Source organism: Pseudorca crassidens, chromosome 18 (assembly GCF_039906515.1).
Source record: "Pseudorca crassidens isolate mPseCra1 chromosome 18, mPseCra1.hap1, whole genome shotgun sequence".
NCBI classification, from domain to species: domain Eukaryota; kingdom Metazoa; phylum Chordata; class Mammalia; order Artiodactyla; family Delphinidae; genus Pseudorca; species Pseudorca crassidens.
This window is the reverse complement of record NC_090313.1, coordinates 73,801,677-73,821,979: the sequence shown is the minus strand read 5'-3', so window position 1 is coordinate 73,821,979 and position 20,303 is coordinate 73,801,677. Positions and strand designations below refer to the sequence as shown.

The 20,303-nt window shown below is 45.7% G+C and overlaps 1 protein-coding gene across 10 annotated transcripts in view; it reads left to right on the top strand.

The window, feature by feature from the left end:
• Positions 1–20,303, top strand: part of MTUS2 (microtubule associated scaffold protein 2) — a 494,370-nt gene that overhangs the window by 435,701 nt on the left and 38,366 nt on the right. For 9 of the 10 annotated variants that reach the window (XM_067713577.1, XM_067713576.1, XM_067713578.1 and 6 more), the window contains one exon: positions 8,911–8,977. The exons of the other annotated variant lie outside the window; for it this stretch is intronic. In XM_067713577.1, coding sequence (XP_067569678.1) covers positions 8,911–8,977 — 67 coding nt within the window. The remainder of the gene's footprint in view (positions 1–8,910; positions 8,978–20,303) is intronic. 10 annotated transcript variants of the gene reach the window in all.

Here is a 20,303-nt window from a genome sequence, read left to right as displayed (position 1 = left end):
ATAGGTGCTCATTTTAGGAATTAAGGGCTTTCCTTTTTTCATTAAAAAATTTGTTGTTTTATTTAGTTACCCACCTTTCAGCGTAACTTCGCAGGCAGTATGCCAAAATCATTTGTTTATTCAATAGTTACCTATTGGGCCAGGCATGGTCTACTAGGACTATTATGGGATTCCATTCCAAACTCTGGAAATCAGTTTACTCTTTAAGTCCCACAATAAAATCCTTCAGTTTGCTGATCAGCTCTGACAATCCCAGCATCAACCTGGTTTGAAAGAGACCTGATATAATGGTCGATAAAGTTGTTTCTGATTACTTTAGCCCATTTTAATAAACCATAAAAAAAGAAAAGAAACATTCCCTTCGAACTCTGTATAGATACAAAATAGAAAACTTTATTTTGTGAAGTAAAAATGTCTTTAACAGTTTGATCGTAGTGCGGCTAAAGATGTTTTGAAAAGAGTGGGGAGACAATTGTAGATAAGTCATCAGTTCAGAGATTCGCCAAGAAATGTTAGTCTTTTTTTTTTTTTTTTTTTTTTTTTTTGCGGTACGCAGGCCTCTCACTGCCGCGGCCTCTCCCGTCGCAGAGCACAGGCTCCGGACGCGCAGGCCCAGCGGCCATGGCTCACGGGCCCAGCAGCTCCGCGGCACGTGGGGTCTTCCCGGACCAGGGCATGAACCCATGTCCTCTGCATCGGCAGGTGGACTCTCAACCACTGCACCACCAGGGAAGCCCCAAGAAATGTTAGTCTTAAGATGCTTCTTTAACATGAATTTATTGGGGGGGGGGGCGGAAAGTAAGGAATCTTACCTAGAGTATAAAATGCATAAAAAGTTGTTAAGTGAACAAATAGTTTTTAAAAGCTGATCATGCCTAGGCATTTTAACGTTAAAAACACCTGTAAAAACATCGACGGTATTTCTTACTCGTTTGCTCTATGCCCAGTTATTATGGGGACTAGCAAAGAATTCTTAAAAGGCACAGCCTGTCCTATGGAGTTTACCAGTTATTTGTTTGGTTGTATTTCCACTTTTCCAGAGAAATTGCAAGTGAGGTAGGCAACAGTAACACATACAGGGCAATTCAAGCATTAGTACAAGACTGGAGTATCATTAAGTGAAAGTCATGTGGTACTGATCCTGCCTGTTTCTGGCATCCAGTGAAAGGAGAAGTCAGTGCTGGAATCAAAGGCGAGGTTTCTTGGAAGGAGTGGATCCTGACTTGCACGTTGAGGAATGGGGTAGAGTTTTGAGAAGGACTGTACCTCTAAGCAAAGAGTGCAGGGGTGAAGATGTTTTAGCCCACTTTGGTGAAAGATGAGAGTCAACATGGGGACACAGAAGCACATAAGGAGTGTGGGGAAATGTTTTCTAGGCTGAAAACCAGACCCAGTTTTTTTAACTTGAGTTAAGAAGTAGGGATCCATCTTGGGATTTGAGGGGCGGTCTGTAGAAAGACTCGTTCTCTACAGTTATTTGGAAGGGACAAGTATGACCCAGGAAGGCCCCTGGGACACCCAGATGGATCCCCAAGAGTCCATTCACCAGCGGACTCAGTGTGGTCCAGGCCCAAGCCAGCAGCTCTGCACATGCAGACACTTCCCAGAGTTGGTCACTCTTAGGAACGTTGAGGTACTAAGAGAAATCAAGTAGATGTACAATTAGAACGCCAACTTGTTTTTTAACAATGAGTAATACACCTGACAAGCAAGCGAATGATTACAAGCCCGATAAACATGGGGTTTCTTTTTAGAGTCAAAGTCTAGCCTCATAAGAAGCTTTGATGAGGATGGAATGTTATTTAGGCATCCAGTGACCTCATGTCCCATCCCCACTTCAGCCTGAAATCACGTGGGAGGCTGTGCGATTGTTACTCACCCTGGTGACTGCCTCTTCCAGTCTCCCTTTGCTTTGCTCCCATTTCTATGACCCGCTCTTGTCTTACTGCTTTAGGTCCGGTCCTTTCCCTTTAGGGGTTACTTTGCATATCTCTACCCTAACCTTTTCTGTGTTGCTTATCATCTCAGAGGCTAATCTTACTTACCTTTTCTCTAAATTCTTGGTAGGGGTGTGAGTTGGGGGAAGGCACCTCACTGCTTCTCCCAGGTATGCACGGGTGATGGGACAGTAATAAATTTGGGAAGGTCACTCAAAGACGATAGAATCCAGAAAGGTCAAGAGACTTCTTCGGTGAGACGTAAGTGGATTAAAAATCATGGTTCTGGCTAATTTTCCTTTCTTTTGCTTGCTCTGGGATCCAGAATTTTCCAGCCTTACTTCTTTCGATTCACATTTCTTCTCCTTGGGCCCCACAAGTCTCTGTCCTTCCTAAATGTTCCTAGGTTATCCAGGTTTGTTCTGATGCCCCCCTATTAACTACCGCCTCTTAGGTAAGCTAGATGTTTTGCGGTCGTCAACACCCAAGCATGCACAAAGGCAAAGGCTGGAATGATGCATCTTAAAATTTAGTCTGGTTTCTTTTGAAACCAGTTATGGCTTTGCTCATTTTCCACGCGACTAGACACTGACACGTATTTAAGAATATTAAATGTGAATGATGCTTTCCCTTTGACCAGTCTATATTAGATTTCATTTCCGAGTAGAAAAGCAGACATAAAATACAGTGGGCTGTGTTAATTATATGTGAAAGAAATAATACTTATTGATTAAGTCAAAGCATGGCCTCAATGCTGCCTTAAAGCCATAATAACTGAAATGAATAAAAGGTCAGTTCACCTCCCAAAGGAATTTTCCACAGAGCTGTATTATGAATCTGGCCAATCTTCACAATAATACTAATATTGAAAATGAATGCAGTATTCACAAAGGGTGAAAAGAGAGCAACACTGAAGACTTAGGTGTTCTGTTGATGTCACCTGGTGGCTGGTTCATTTTGAAATACAAAAGAAAATGTTTCCCTATTAAGACAAGTTCTGCCGTGTAGAATTAAACCCTCAGCTGTAAACTCATGAGTGAGAAGCAATATTGTTTCTGGGAAGAATGAAAAAAATCCCTTAACCTCTTTGTCATTTCATGTGTAGGTATATGACTTAGGATTTCAACAGTTCATAATAAAAAGGATCTGGATGTTTCCTCAAATACCAGAATTCTGTAGATATTTTAATTTTTCACTCCCCGTTAGGGTTCTTTTGTTTAGCCTGGGAAAAAGTGGCCCAGCTCACATGATTGAATTTTCCTGATCTGCACCGATTTCAGGGCAGGCTAAAAAGATAGGAAAGATTAGTTGGGAGACTTTAAGCTTACATATATATATATTTTTTTAATGTACATACATATGTCTCTCTTTAAAAATATATATCAGGGCTTCCCTGGTGGCGCAGTGGTTGAGAGTCCGCCTGCGGATGCAGGGGATATGGGTTCGTGCCCTGGTCTGGGAAGATCCCACATGCCGCGGAGCGGCTGGGTCCCTGAACCATGGCCAGGCTCCACAACGGGAGAGGCCACAACAGTGAGAGGCCCCGTGTACTGCAAAAAAAAAAAAAAAAAAAATCAGATGGGGAAGAGGGAGCTGATAAAAACACTCAGAACTACAGTGAATTTTATGAAGTTGTCATCAGTACGCTTGTAGCTGATCGAGCATTCTTTCAGGGACAGTCAGAGACCAGAAGCAGACACTTGGCAAGAAAAGGCAAAGGGCCCCTCTGATGGGGGTGACAGAGGTTCCCAGAAATAGCCCCAGGTGCTGTCTTGTGTCGATGGCCCTTCTGGCCTTTGCCTGGGCTGCTCCCTTCCTGGGCCCCCTGCTTACGCATCCTCCGGTCTCAGGAAATCTCCAAGCCAGCCCTGCCTGGTTGAGTTGTATCACATTGTTTTGTAATTGCTTATTTATTTACTGACTCTCTGGGAGACTCTTAAGCGTCTTGAAGGCAGAAGTATCCTGCCTGGCCTGTCTGCCTGCCACATAGTAGACACTAAGTAAGTATGTGTAGTGTTGGATACATTCCTGTTTCTGGATCATTTGGGGTGAAAGCACCTCAGATTCACGCAGCGTTTTATGTGTTGATTATCATTCAAAACAGATCTGTTCAATTTTAATCAAAACCAGGCTGTCCTGTCGATTTCTAATTGGGGGAGGGGCTTAGGTGGCTGATGCCTAAGTAGGGTCACGTGGATGATGATAACACAGATGGGCGTTTTCCCTTCCGCCACCACCAGTCACACAGGCAGCAGCAGCCCCAGAACAGACAGCCCCCCGTTGACCAAGCATGTTAGGATGACAGAGTGTGGCAGGCTTGCTTGGGGCTTGGCCACACATCCAGTTGCTCGAAGTTAATGGGCTGATGAGCGGGTTGTACCCTTTGCCAGGCTTCTGTAGCTAGGAAAGATCAAAGGCAGCGTTTCTCCAGAGTTTGCAGCGCCATGTCTAAGAAGAAATGTGGGCTTCACTGTAGCAGACCTGGTAGGACAAGAGGTGGAGGGGAGACTCGGATGTTCCGTGGGGAGAGCACATCTGGGATTCCGTCTGTGAGCACAGCGGACCACACCAGAGACACTAGAGGACTCGGACTGCAAAGGAGAGGTGCGTGACAACATAAAAGAGGCGGCTAAGAAACACAGCTGCTGGTGAGGGGCCGAGATGAATGTTCTCCAAGTGTCCGTTTCTAGTTAAGCCCGTCCTGGAGTAAACAGTAATTTTAGAGAAACGGGCGTCTTCGACTTGACAGTTTCTGGACTGTATCACTAGGGGAGTTGGGATGCCTAATGCTGAGTTCTATTTTTAGCCCATCGGACTGAACGCAGGGGCTCATGTGCTTGGCACCAGCGAGGAATTTTCCACTCATTCCCCATGTAGGGAAGCACTGATCTGACACTGAGGCCTCGAGGAGGCCCTGCTTGTATTTCAGCCCTCCCACTGCATCATGACTCCGGACCTGGCTTGGGGTGGGGGAGGGGGGATGGTGCATGAGAGCCCTCGGAAGGGAGCCTTTGGGGCAGCCTCACTCCAGACATTGAGCAGAACCTCAGGGCCCGGCAGGAAGGCTGCTGGGCTCCGTTGAGCCACAGTGGCTGGAAAGGTGACTCTCGGAGGCAGGGAGTGGAGAGTGGAAATTCCCTTTAGGTCCCTTTCTTGCCTAAGGAGCAGTGTCCCTGAAGTCTCAGTTGTTGACTCATTCCGTTGCAGGGCAGCATCGCATCATTCTGCTTTGGTTTGCAGGAAACAAAACGTAACGTAATTGATGCAGAGAATTCACAGATTAGAAGAGTTGATATCATTTCAAAATCAAGCACTTAAGGAAGGAGGGCTGCAGCCAGACTGCTCCGGCTGGCCTCCGTGAGCAGAGCCGTGCCAGCGCCTGCAGGAGGAGCACGTTGGGAGGCCATCGGGAAGGGCTTGAGAAAGCTGACTGAGGAAAAGCGAAGTAGCTGCCCTCTCCGATGTTACCGCCACACAGAGGCTAGAATGGAAATGAAGTGCAACTGACAAATCCACACCAAGGACACACACAGCGAGGGCCTGGGGCGGGTGGGGTGTGAATGCAGCCAGGCAACACTTCCATTGGAGCAGTCATGGGGGTGGCGCTGCCTCTCCTCCAGTTAGACGGGGAGAGCTTCGTGGTAATGAGAGCTCGGATCCAAGCTGAGGATGGGTGCAATTGGGATCTCGGTGTTGGGTCTAGGTAAGCACGGGACAGAGGGGAGCTTCTCCTTGTGTTAGTGTTTGATAAAGAGTGTGGAGCCTGGGTGAAAACTCCTGCTTGGCCACTTCCTGGCTGGTTGTGCAGGTTACTTGGCCAGTTACCTAACCACAGAACCCCAGTCCCGTCCTCCAGAATGGGAAATAAAACCCAGGACCTGCTTGACAGTATTTGGGGGAGTAAGTGAGCAAAAGGGCTTACCCAGCACTGTGCCTTGGCATCTAGGAAGTGTTTGGTCAAGGTTGGTGTTAATACTGACGTAGTGATCAGCAAACCTTACCCAAGCTCGTTTTCCGTGACATTTTAGCCACCAGGTTTGTTGCTTGTCTTTGTCTATTTGATGACTCTGAGATCAGTTGGTTTTGTCATCTGTGCCTGCAGAAGGTTGGGGGTGAGGGGGGCCTGGGTCTTCATGGATCGTCTTCCTCTCTGCCTCTCAAAAGGGAGAAGGTGCAGGGTCTCTCACCTCCCTGGTTTCCCTCCTATTTCCCCTGCATCTCTTCTCCCTTCCCATCCTCTTCCCTTTCCTCTCTTGCGTCTTCTCTTTCATTCTCTCACTTACGTTTCTCCTAAAGCAAAGATGGGTGGGCAGGCCTGGCCACAGATACCAGCGGTGGCTTTTCATCTAAGTGACTCGAGTCTGAAGATCTTCATGAGCATCATTACCATCTCCAACTGAGGCCTGTCCTCCTCGCTGGACCTTCAAGCCACTCCGTCCCCAAATGCCTGATTCTTCCGTGGCTGGAAAGCGGGGTGTGATGGGTTGTGACGCAGGATCCCTCTGCACGGGTAACATCCACCCAGGGCTTCGTCCCAGGGCTTCTGCAGGCGCTGAGGGAAACGTTGGCTTTGGGTGAAAGATTAGAGTCAGTTTGTTGTTTTTTGTTACATTCTAGTCGATCCCTGCCTAACCTCGTCTAAGTCTTTGCAACTCTCAGCGGCCCAAGAGTGAATCCTTGGTGATGCTATTTCTGGACCAATGAGGACAATATTTCAATTTTCTGGCTGTGCTTTGGAAATTGAGGATAGGAGCGTTCAGAATTATTCTTTTATTTATTTATTTATTTATTTTTAATTTTATTTATTTATTTATGGCTGTGTTGGGTCTTCGTTTCTGTGCGAGGGCTTTCTCTAGTTGTGGCAAGCGGGGGCCACTCTTCATCGTGGTGCGCGGGCCTCTCACTATCGCGGCCTCTCTTGTTGCGGAGCACAGGCTCCAGACGCGCAGGCTCAGTAATTGTGGCTCATGGGCCTAGTTGCTCCGTGGCATGTGGGATCTTCCCAGACCAGGGCTCGAACCCGTGTCCCCTGCATTGGCAGGCAGATTCTCAACCACTGCGCCACCAGGGAAGCCCCAGAATTATTCTTGATAGTAGAAACAAGTTAGTTTTTTCACTAGTTTGAGATTATTTCAGGGTAAATACTGAAACTTACCCTCTCAGGAATACCAGGTTTTCTTAATTTGTAGTAACAAGTCAGCCGGCTGTATTACGCTGCTGTTAGACCGAGCACCTGTGCCTGTGATCAGTCTGACTAGACACTTTGCCTGTTCTGAGTTCTCTAGTCTTTGAACTTAGAGTAGAATCAAGACAGAGTCAGGAAGTTGCTTTAAAAAAAAAAAAAAAAGCAGAGAACAAGACATATGCCAACTCTAAACACATTCAGGCACTCAACGTGGAAAAGCACCTGTCATCTATAGGATGTCATCCAGTGGCAAACAAAATCAAAGGAAACAACAGAGTTGTAGTAACAGCTAGCACTTGTATAGCGCTTGTAAGTGCCAGGCACCGTTCTAACTGCTTCACGTACGTTAATTTATTTAACCCTCAGGACAGCCCTGTGCCGTGGGCGTGGCATCGAGGCAGTGTCACGTAGTGATTAGGAGAATGTACACTTTCAGGGTGATTTCCAGCCTTCAAACTCAGGGAAGGCGAGGATGCTATGGGCTGGGGTGAGGAGGGAGCTCCATGAGTGGGATGGGGGTCCACTGTCCCTCAAGTAGTGTATGGTTGCTACATTAGTCTTAAGAGAAGCATGACTTACTCATTGTTAATGCCTGTGACTAAAATAGCTCGCAGCTTATTATGCAAGTAGAGTTTTACCTAGGCATGACATTCTAACATTGCTTAGCAAATGCCCTTTGGATAACCTGCGACCCTGCCATCAAGCCAAAGTAGCACACGTGTCACCGGGGTCTAAACGCAGCAGACACAGAGACAAGATCGTGACAGCTGTCTGTTCCCATTCGGCACAGGTTGTCCAGAGGTGCTGACATCGAAGTCAAAGCAAGTTTAAGAAAGGAAGAGCATTCACGAGGCCCTGAGGATGGCTGTGCTAGATACTTGGTACCCATTTTGGCCAAAATTCCCTCTTTGGAAACGTTTGCTTTGGGAGTACATTCTACATGATGAAGGAGCCTTTCCTTGAGGGCCTGTACTTTTGGCATCTGTCACTTGAAGAGAATTTATGTACCACATCTTTCCTAGTTATTTTTAGTAGTGATAAAAATCACAACAAATGTAAATATTGGTGCTGACTCATGCCTCCAACTCATCTATTTTATGTCATAGTATGTGTTTGATTTGAAAACAGCTAAGCAATCACTTAGTGACAAATGGCGTTCTTCACAGTAAGTAACACTTCGAGTGTGAGTTTTCTTCGTCTTCCTTCTACCGATGCAGAGAATGGAACAAAAAACCTTGGACACTTAAGTTTTGGTGTTGGTCTTATTACAAAGAGAAATGTTTCATGTTAGGTTTTCTGCCCATTATTCATTAGGTAGGTAACAGTGCATGTATGGACAAAAGGGTAAGTTTAAGGGGACAGCTGGGAAAATAAGCATCTGTCCCTCAGAGAAATATGGTATTTTCATGGTCAGAAATCTCGTAATAGTGACAATAATTAAAAATATATAATAATATATAACAGCAGATTAATGTGTAGGACATAGACATGCAAAGAATTACTGTAGGTTGAGGTATACAGAGTGCAGTACAGGTATACAGAGTGCAGAAATAATACATGGGTATTATTAATATTATTATACGGCAAGCTTTGCGATTTGAATGTGATACAAATGAGTGAGTCAGACATGGCTTTGTACGTTTTTTATATGCTTATATAATGAGAAAATTATCTCCTTAAGGGCTCAACTTATAAATATTTGCTTAATATGATTCATCAATTGAACATGTGAAAGTGCTTACTTAGCCTAAAACGAGGGGACTCTCGGTATCCATTTTGTTTTTTCAGAATGAAAGTGCCCTTGTGAAAGAAAAAGAGCTGTCAATCGAACTTGCAAACATCAGGGATGAAGTTGGTAAGTAGGGCATTGACAATGAGGAACGTAAAAAGTGTTTTTCTGCTATCTGTGAATGTATAACAAAAGCAGTTATGTCTCAGGTAATGACCAGAGCACACCTGCCTGGACAAAAGGAAGTATCATCCCCAGCACAGTGGTGGGTTCTTGTAGCCTTGCGGGGAGCTATGATTTCTATGTCATGTCTCCGTTGTTATACGGGCAGCTTCCTAACAGTTCACGGTGGAACTAATCAGGCTTGAGTCTGCTCCTCCCAGATGGCAGCACATCTCTCTGTCTGCCTTGTGTGGGGTGACAAGCACCCCTCCGTGTCACGCCCCACCCCTGGACAGGCACAGCTCCAGCAGAAGCAGCTCAGCTTTGGTGGGTAACTGAGGTGCTCCCTGTAACTTGCTTCCTGCCACTGTACACCCTGCCGTGAAATACTCTGTGATCTAGAACACGGATCTGGATGGCTTAGAAAATGCTAGGGTTCATGTTGAAACTCCTTCTCTTTGATACGATGGTGTAGTTCTGGCTGACCCGCAGGACACCTTGCCAATGACAGGAAGATCCCCAGAGCCTGGGATGTGGTAACCAGCGCCCCTCCCTCTGTGCTTTCCCGAAGCTTCTGAGTACGGCAGGAACCACACGGGGATCACGCTGGGATTTTGTGTTTAAGCCTTACTTGATTTCTGCATTAGTGCTAAGAACAGAACAAGAATTCATCTGCCAAATGAAAAAGCCATGGGGGGAGGGGAAGGCAGCACCACGGCCTGGGCCCTTCAGCCCAGCATTCGGCCCCAGAGGACACTTTAGCAGCGAGTTCCTGAACCACTGGAGAGGCTGCATTTGTGAGAGGGAAAGACGGGAATATCAGGATCGTCTGTTAACCGTAAAGTCATAAATTCCAGTGTCTTGACCTGCAGGGTATTCCCTTGAAGGGAAAGGGGTATTGAGCTTACAAACCAGACTTCCCAGTGATCCTGTAGAGAGATGATGAGTCCTGTCTTCTTACCCCCCAGCCTTATTTGGACCTCTTATAAGCTGAGTCTGGGGGGGCGGGGTCACTGGAGGGGAGGGGCCAGGGGTGCGGTTCTGACGGGGAGATGGAATTTCTAAAGATTGTAAATTTGACATAGAAGAAAACAAAGAAGCTGCGAAAAGTCAGAATCCTTTAGGGGCACTTCTACAGATCCCAGAACAGGGCTGGCCTGTCCCCCACATTCAAAAATCGCTGCTTAAAATTCTTCACGACCATTAAAATGCTGCCCTAAATTCTACCGATACCTGCTCGTAAGTACCCGTCAGCTTTCTGCACCCTTGATGTGAAGAAATTCAATCAAAGGTCTTCAGCCTCCAGCCAGAATCAGCTTTGCTGGTGGTTCCCAGCCCTGGTGCGTGTTCGAATCACCTGGAATGCTTTTTAGAACATCGATTCCCGGGACCTTCCCGAGGGCAACAGAATCAAAATCTTTGAGGGTGAGGCTGAGGCATTGCTTCATTCCCCAGGTGTTCCTTAGGTGCAGTTTGAGAATCACTGAATTGCATTGAAGGAAGAGGGGTTTTGATTTGGATCGGGAACGAGGCCGGGGAGTGGGAGGCTCCCGCAGGCCAGGGCTCCGGGCAGCAGGAGGGGCCCAGGCAGAGGAGCCAGGCGGGTGAGGGAGGGTGCCGAAAGAAGACAGATTCCACCTGCTTTGATCTCACCCTTAGGGTTGGCCTGGCTCCCGGGAAAGGGGAGGGAGGTCCCCTTCCCTTCTCATCCTCCTTCCCTCGCCTTTGCCGGTCAGGCTGGGTGTCCATCCTCTGAGTCCGCTCCCATCTGGATTAGATGAGCTTCCGGGAACTAAACACAAAAAGGAACCCCCTAGTGTGTTCGCTGACACAGTTCACATTTACAATACATTTCCATCTGTGACTTCTCTGGGGGAGCTACCACAGAATCTTCTAGAAGGCGTGTAGTTAGAATCCCTCTCAGAGATTTTGAGATGTGTCATCCCACACTGATGGAATCTCTGACCATAGTAGTTTTTAAGTAGGAAACTTCTGGCAATTGACTTACAAGTAAACTTTGAGGACATCTCCAAATAAGTGGTGTTTTCTTTTTTTTTTTAATTAATTTATTTTTATTTATTCTTGGCTGCGTCGGGTCTCTGTTGCTGCGCATGGACTTTCTCTAGTTGCGGCAAGCAAGGGCTACTCTTAGTTGTGGTGTGCAGCCTTCTCATTGTGGTGGCTTCTCTTGTTGCGGAGCACGGGCTCTAGGCATGTGCGCCTCAGTAGTTGTGGCTCATGGGCTCAGTAGTTGTGGCTCACGGGCTCTAAAGCGCAGGCTCAGTAGTTGTAGCGCACAGTCTGAGTTGCTCTGCGGCGTGTGTGATCTTCCCAGACCAGGGCTCAAACTCGTGTCCCTTGCATTGGTAGGCGGATTCTTAACCACGGCGCCACCAGGGAAGCCCAAGTGGTGTTTTCTGAGCCCACTTCGGGCATCAGGTGTGTAGGAGATTTTTCCACATGGAGAACACTTGCTGGGTGTTCAACAGTTCAGTTCAGTTTTGACACTAACTCTCCGAGTGAGTGCAGACCCCACAGGTGAAGGGCCAGTCCCACTAGACTGCAGGTGCCAGTCCTAAGTCCCAGGAGCCTCTTATACTTCTGACCAACTGGCTATAAATTCAGGGGTTCCCATTCCCATCCTAGAATGACTTGTACAACTCAGGAAAACACTTTACTTACGTTTACCAGTTCATCATAAAGGATACAACTCAGGAACAGCCAAGTGGAAGAGACGCACAGGACAAGGTGTTTGGGGGGAGGGGGAGGTACGGAGCTTCCACACCCTCCCAGGACAGGTCCCTCCCCCAGGAGCTAGCTGTGTTCACTGACCTGGGAGCTCTCTGAATCAAGAGATTTTATAACCCCTTCTCCAGCGTCTCCTTTCCCTAGAGGTTGGTGAGTGGGGCTGAAAATTCCATCCCTCTAATCACCTGGTCTGTCCTGTGACCAGCCCCATCCTGAGGCTCTCTAGGGGCCCCCCAGTAAGTTACCTCGTTAGCATAAACTCAGAGAAGGAGCTCATCGTAAATACAAAGGCACTCCTGTCACTCAGGAAATCCAAAGGGTTTTAGGAGCTCCAGGGACAAAAAGCAACGTATTGTTCTACCACACCTAGCCCAGGTACCTCGCCAAGGCTCTGCCCAGTTCCTTCATTTAACAAGCTTCTGAGCACCTTGATGCAGCAGGCAGCTTCATAGCATTTCAGAGGTGATCCAGGTCTTAATGACTATAGTCTATACACCGCATTTGTGAGATCGGTAAACTGAGACATGGTCAAAGATCTTGGCTAAAGTTGGGACGTCTGTAAGAAGTACCAAGAAGAAGACCTTAGTTCTCCTTAATCTCAGTCCATTCGTTCATTCAACAGATATTTATTAGGTGCCTAGTATGTGCCAGGCACAGGCTAGGCAGGGTCCCCATGGATAGTGAAGTGGTCATAGCTTGCAGGGGGCACCCCTCTGAGTGGGGGCTGAAAGGCACCCACATTGCAGCCGCTCACCAAGCCCTGGACCCCAGCCTGCGGTTGCTGCCACCCACAGGAAGGGATCTTTTTTTCTGGTTTGCACAAAGGCACCGTGTGGACTAGCTATGACCTGGTGCCGTATACGGACAAGTCAGTGGTGGATAAGACACAGCTCATGTCCTCGAGGAGCTTACGACCCAGGACTCCGTGCAGGAGGGGCCATCTGAGAGGGGCCTGTACAGTGACTGAGGCTCGGGTAGATGCACGTGGGAAGGGAAAGAGCACAATTACTGAGCACCAGCTGTGCCTGCTGCCCCCAGTGAATGTGCCCTGGACCTATAGGCGCCATGACCATTTGGGGGCATTACCCATCCTGTGTACCTTTGGAAAGGAAAACCCATTCCTCCTTCCATGGATTAAAAACACTTATCGCACTTGTCACTTAAGAGTTATAAAACACTCTGTCGTAAACTAGAATCAGCTACTCTTCGCCTTTGAGTGTTTGGGGTTTTACCAGTTTTTGCTATTACGCTACAGTGAGTGTACTGTTTGCAAATTACTTTTCTCCTCTTGTGTTATTTTGTTGGAATATAATCTCAAAAGTGTGGACCAATAATTTGGGTAGGATTTCACATTTGATTTAAACTCATCTATATGTGCAGTGTCCTGGATATTTATTCTGTAAATCACTGCACAAGATTATGGTGGATTTAATCTCAGTGTAGCTAGGGTTGCCTTATAAGAAGGGAATTAAATCAATTTCTCTCTCTCTCTCCCTCTCCCTCTCTCCCTCCCTCCCTCCCTCCCTCTCCCTCTTCCTCTTCCTCTCCTTCCCCTCCCCTCCCCTCCCCCTCCCCTCCCCCTCCCCTCCCCTCTCTCTCTCCCTCCCTCCCTCCCTCTCCCTCTCCCTCTCCTTCCCCTCCCCTCCCCTCCCCTCCCCTCCCCTCCCCTCCCCTCTCCCTCCCCCTCCCCTCCCCCCTCCCCCTCCCCTCCCCTCCCCTCCCCTCCCCTCCCCCTCCCCTCCCCCTCCCCTCCCCCTCCCCTCCCCCTCCCCCTCCCCCTCCCCTCCCCTCCCCCTCCCCTCCCCTCTCCCTCCCCCTCCCCCTCCCCCCCTTCCTCCCTCTCTCTCTCACACACACCTGAGAAGGGACACGTAATTGCCAGTCATATGCCAAGATGTAGTTTGGGATGGAGCTTTTTGTGGTCCAAGGGTAGAGTCCCTGTGGAGTGGCTGAAATTTCTGTCATCTGTGGTATTTGTATCTCCTATGAAGACAGGGATCTCTAGTAATCCTCCTGAAAGCTTCTCATCTCAGGTCACCCTCCAGGGTTGATGGCTCTTGCCTTGTCTTTGGAGTTGGCCTGAATTGGGTCTATCCTTGGAAAAGCCTTCCTCTAGCTGTATTGGTTGTGGGATGAAGGGGCATTTCGGATCTCCAGGAAACCAGAATCCAGCATCACATCCAGGGAAGGAGGAGTAAAGATGCTAGAAACATATTTAATATATGATTTTTTAATAACATCTTAAAATTTCCCCAAAAGTACAGTTATTAAAATATGAGCCCTGATTTTTGGATAAAGTGGCATTCTCCAGATTTGGAAGTCAAATACTGGATCCTTGAAGGTTCATCCTTTACATTTGTAGATGCCGAGATAGATTTGTGAGATGTTCTTCCCGGAAGCAGATTACTTCCTTTTGAGACGTTACGCTTCAGGTTGTTGACCACCATCAGGTAGATATTTATGGTCTTCTCTCCAGCAAAGCTGCCTTATTAGAAAACCTGAGCTATAAGAAATGCGAATTAAAAAAATATGAATTAGATGAACTCCACAGAAAAACATGCAATAAATAGCTAGGTTCAAATGAGGCCTCTGGCTCACACTCCTTACTTAGCCCCAGTGCTCTCACAGGCAGACCAGAGCCCTGCTGAGATGTACGTGCAGACACAAGTTGGACCAACGCTAACAGCACTGCACATCTCCCACCAGATTCCTTCCTCGAGGCCGCTCAGAACTGTGACTGTCTGAATGTGCTGTGAAATTGCCTCTCATCTTTGAAGCTCTCAGTCACCCAGCCGCCCTCCTCCTAGCCTTCTTTACCTGCCACTGCCCCAGTCCCACTGCTGATGGACAAAGCTTCTCTCTGCACCCACGTGTGGCTCTGTCACCCCTTCCTCTCTTGAACTTGTTAGCTCTGCTCTGGCGCTTCCCGAGCCAAGGCCATGGGCTTTTAGCTTTCTGGCAGCCTCAGACTTAAGATGGACTTTGCTTTTTCGTCTCTACTGAAAACTTTAAAAACACTTAACATGAAATACAGTTTTAAAACAGAAAGCGGTAATTAACAAAGCAATCCTTCTGTTAAAGTTTCTCAGGTATTGTACAGGAAGCTAAATGGTTAAATCCCCGTTTAGATTAAAGTTAGCTTATTGAAACAAAACATCATACCTGAATGTTTTCTATAACATGAAATAAAGTCATACTAAAGACCTCTGAGAGCTTGATATAAAGGTATGATAGAAATCTCAGTTTATGACAGTAAACACTGACTTGTTATTACGTTCTTAAGTTACTAAATAGAATGAACTTTTCAACTTATTCTCATTTATAACTAGCAACCTAAATATGTTTACACACACCATTGTAAGTGTATCTGTGAGATGACCTTCCAGGGTTTATGCATAAAATGTGTCTTCCAATTTATGATCATAATCCCTTGGATTTACAAAGCACTTAGTACTTACCAAGCTCTGTCATATGGTATGTTTTATTTATTCATTCAAACAGCTCTGTGAAGTAGGTGCTGGTGTCTTTTATAGGAAATTGAGGCTCAGAAAGGTTAAGTGACTTCCATAAGAGCACACAGCTGGGATGGGACAGAGTCAGGTCTTAACCCAAGTCTAGAATTCTTCTACACATCGTATGTAACTTTACACATCGTGAGTAACTTTACACATGGTGCGTGACTTTACACATCATGCGTAACTTTACCACGGCATCCCCAGCTCCCCCACCACCTTTTTTTGGTAACTTTTAATTTAATAGATTGAAAAATCAGATAAACAAAATAGTTTTGTATCCCAGTTCTCTATGACTCCCACCCAAAACCATGATAGATGCCAGTATGAATCTGTCCAAACGTAGATTAAATTATATAACAGTTAATTCATCCCTAAGCTATAGCCATTAGGATCGGATTCAGGAACAAATAACAAACTCCCTAAACAATGGTAGCTTAATCAAGCTAGATGTTTATTCCTCCCTTATATGAAAGTCAGGAGGTAAGCACCCAGAAGCAGGTGTGGTTCTGTTCCACAGAGTCCACAGGGGGCCCAGGCTTCCAACAGCTCAGTGTTCACCCATCCCCAAGACAGTGGTACTTCTCCTTGTGGTCCCGGGTGGCAGTGGTCAGCACTGGGTGCCACGTGGTCATCATATCTCTAGTCCAGTAGTAGGATGGAGGAGGGAACGAACGAAGAAGCAGAAACAGTGAGTCAGCTCCTCTTGGGGAAAAGTTTCCCGGAACTTATATCTCCTTGGCCAGACCTAAGTCACAGGGCAAACCTAGTCACAAGGGGACTGGGAAATGTGCTCTTTTTTCTTGGTGACCTTGCCCAGATATTTTGTTACTGTGGAGGAAGGGGAGAGCTGTGCTGTGGAGCCTCACTTGCCTCCGTCAGTAAGATGGAGGGAATAGTCCTGTCGCACGAGCTGAATGAGAGCAAAGGATCTAGCAGGATGTTTGGCAGAAAATTGAGGGCACAGCATATGCTAATTCCCTTAAGTTTCAGATTAGATTCTGTTGTATTCCTTCCCCTCACAGCTTTAAAAAAGATGAGTTAAAATGCAAAACCCAAGAGGACACCTCAGAAAAAATAACTAATCTTGGGATCACAAAAATAATGTACATTTTCTGATTTATAAAAATATCTCTTCGAAGCACGCCAATTAAAAGACAGTTTGCCAGATTGGATAAAAAAGCAAGATGCAGCTATGGGCTGCCGAAGAGAAATCCACTTCATATATAAAGATATAGATATTTAAAAGTAAAAGGATAGAAAAAAGATATACTATGCTACCACCAATCCAAAGAAAATTGAAGTGTCTATGTTAATATCACAGAGTAAACTTCAGACCAGGAGTGTTACTAAGGATGAAGATGGCCATTACATAATGATCAAGGAGTCAGTTCACCAAAAAGACATAATAATACTAAATATCTGTGCGCCTAAAAATAGAGCTTCAAGTCACATGAAGCGAAAACTGGTGGAACTGAAAGGAGAAATAGACAATTCCACTATTACAGTTGGAGACTTCAGCCCTCCTCTCTCAGTACTGAGAGAACGAACAGGCAGAAAATCAGTTGGATTTAAAAGACCCAAACAACAGTATCAACCAATAGGACCTAACTGACATTCATAGAAGATTGCATCCAACAAGCAGAATGTACATCCTTTTCAAATACACGTGGAACATTGACCTCCATGGACCATATGCTGAGCCATAAAACGAACCTCAACAAATATAAAAGAATTGAACCATACAGACTGCTTTGGACTCTAACAGAATCTGACTATACAGCAGTAGCACAAAAATACCTGGAAAACTCCAAACACTTGGAAATTAAACAACACACAACTAACACATGGGTCAAAGAGAAAACCACAAAGTAAATTAGACATTTATGTTGAATTGAATGAAAAAAAAAAAACACAACCTCTCTGGAATGCGAAATTCTCTCTGATCAGCAGAGTTGAATCTTCTTAATCTTCTCAACAACTTTGGCAGGGGGGACCCAAATACATATTTACTATTTAACTATCACTGTCCTAGGTTCTATGGTGGGGTGCAAATAGTGTTATTTAGAAGATTTGATCTAGAAGGTTTGGTCTGCTGTCAGAAATTTGAGTGTGACAGTAGAGATTCAAATATACTGCTTTCTTTGCAAGATGGACCACTCAGCGTGACGAGGTCTGGGAGTTACCTGTCCCTCCTATAGGAAAATGATGTTCTGAGCTGGGAAAAATTCAAGCCAGTGATGTCAACTGCCATGATTAGATTTTATCCCAGTAAATGTAATTTTTAAAAGTCATTTTAGTTTCTATCTCAAACAGGTGCTTACCCATGCACAGTAATATCAAAACCACAAACTCCCTTAGATGTACCAGAGACTGGGTTTGGTTGCCATGGAAAGTACATCATCAGCTACAGTTCCACAAAGCTGCTACTTTCTTTGAGACAATGATTTATTCTAACTGGCAGCAACACATTTTTTGATATTTATAAAATTCTTTGAAGTCTATAGGTATAGCACCTTTTAGTTATTTTATATGGAGATGTCTGTTTTGTGATGCTCTGAAATATTTACTCCTTTATGAATAATGTTAATATTTTTAAATCTGGGGGTTTAATCCTTAACCTGAATTGACCGAAAAAAATAAGGATACCAAGGGCTGCCCGTAAACTACCCTGCGGACAAGCAGTGTCTTGAAACTTGGAGTCAGCAGCTTCCATACAATTGTGACTTCATAATAAATCCAATATCTACAGTGGTGTATGGTTTACAAAGCTCTTTCACATATTATTTCATTTAATCCTGACAACAACCCTAGGAGACAGACAGGTAAGGTAGATAATACCACCACCGTTGTAAAGGTGACTAAATTGTGGCTATAGAGAATGAAAGCAAACCCCAAATCACGTAGCTACTAAGGATAATGGAGCTGGGTCCTTACCTTGTTCCAGCATGACCATAGCATGCTGCCTTTGTGTTGTAAGATTTCAGGTGGTGTCTTGGGGAAGATAAGAAAAAGCAGAAAAAGACGTGACCTGCTATGTAGATTTAACCTGAAAATTGCTGAAGAGCATCTTGCAAAACACAGTGCTTTAAATGACAATCACATACAAATTATGCAAATGTAATCACCGCCCACTTGTGAGTTTCCCGTGCACTTGGATCCCTCTTATTTTTCTTTGTATCTTGAGCCCCATCCCAGGGCTTAGCGCATTAAATGGGAACCATTCATTGCTTCATTGTATAAACTTGACTGAACCCAGGAGATGCACCTGTTAGTGTACCAGGAGTGGAAGATGGATGCGACATGGTCGCTGACTTCAGGGGACACCTGGGCACTGGGGAGGCAGATGCAGAAGCAGGTACTTAAGACCCAGGGTACTGAGTAAGGTGCTGGAGATCTGGGAGTTCAGAGGATGGTTTGTAACCCAGTCAGGGGTCCAGGAAGGGCTTTTAGGGGTAAAACAGCTGAGCTTGAAGGCAATGGAGGAGTCATTGAGGAAGTGCTTCTTCTACACTTGAGCAATTATATCAACAGCGTTAATGACGTCATTGACTCAATTTCTCCTTTGGGAGATGGGAAAAATAGTAAAGACTGGTTTTCCATGGGGTGACCCCTAAACCAGAGGAATAGGGCAAATGAATTTATCTGTGAAACTCTTTAAACTACTTGCATACAAAGCAGGGCAGTGTTTGGGATGTTAGACTCCAGTGAATCTCTCTTCATAGATTTTTTAGACCTTTGGTTTTTCTTGTCTAATGCCATTATGAAATTACTCTCACTCATTCAGGTAACCACAGATACCAGGTCCAGCTTCAAGAGTACTGGCAATCTGTTTCCTTAATTTGGCAGTTAATTTGAATCAAGTAATATATAAATTGCAGTATATGCTTATGTTATGTTCAGATCACTCTTTTTGATTAAAATTGCAGTTTTTCAGCCAAATGTCAGGTCTTCAGGAGGTTAATTCTGGTGAAGATGATAACTAGACCAGCTCTGCATTGCAAGGAACCGTGTAAAGACTTACTAGGTTTTGGTGATAATGCATCTGATTCTGATCTCAGGGCCCCTTAACACAGCTGTTTTCTTAAAAAAAAAGGAAAAGCTAGTGCTGAAGAACTTGGTCAGAATTTAGCTAATCAGAATGATGGTTCCAGATGGACAGACCAGGCTGGCACCTAAGTGTGGGCATCGGTAGTGCCCCAAGAATGGCTCTGACTTCCAATGAAACGCCTTTTAAGTAAGTTTACTAGAGCCTGATATAGAAAACGAAAATCCCAATTTATTAATTTACAATAAGTAATGATATGTCTCCTTATAGGCACATCTACCTAGAAAGCTAAAATTGTAATCAGAGGACAGCTTAGTGGACCAGAATCAATCATGTGCTATTATAATAATGGCATCTCACTGAGATAGCCTTGGGCAGCCATCTGCATACCTCTTTTGTTCCTGGGACCTGAGTTCTTAGCCAGGGATCCCCATGGGAGGAGATGGAAGCCTATTAGGATCACCTGGGAGCTTCTACCAAGTACCCATGCCTGTCCTGCTTCCAGCTATTATAGAGTAACTAGTACTGGACTTAACATCCCACTGTACACAGCTATAAGACACAAAATATATAAGGCAGCTGTTTCCAAGCAATAGACAGCACAGGCCCGTGATCCTTGAAGAAAAGGGATCACACTGAGTCCCCTGTTGGCCCCAGCTTTCTGCCTGGAGTCACTTACCAGACCACAGCACAGAGAGGTGCTCCAGCAGTGACCGCCATGTTGCTGAGCTGAAGAAGCAGTTACCAGAGATCCAGTGATTAAAGCAGCTAAAAATCGTGAGGCCATCGGGACTTCCCTGGCGGTCCAGTGGTTAAGATTCCGTGCTTCCAGTGCAGGGGGCGCCGGTTCAATCCCTGGTCGGGGAACTAAGATACCACATGCCACGTGGCCAAAAAATTTTTTAAAAAAAGAAACAAATCATGGGGCCGAGCAGTGGAGAGCAGTAACCTATGCAGAGGAGGCCCCAGGAGTTTGCACAGG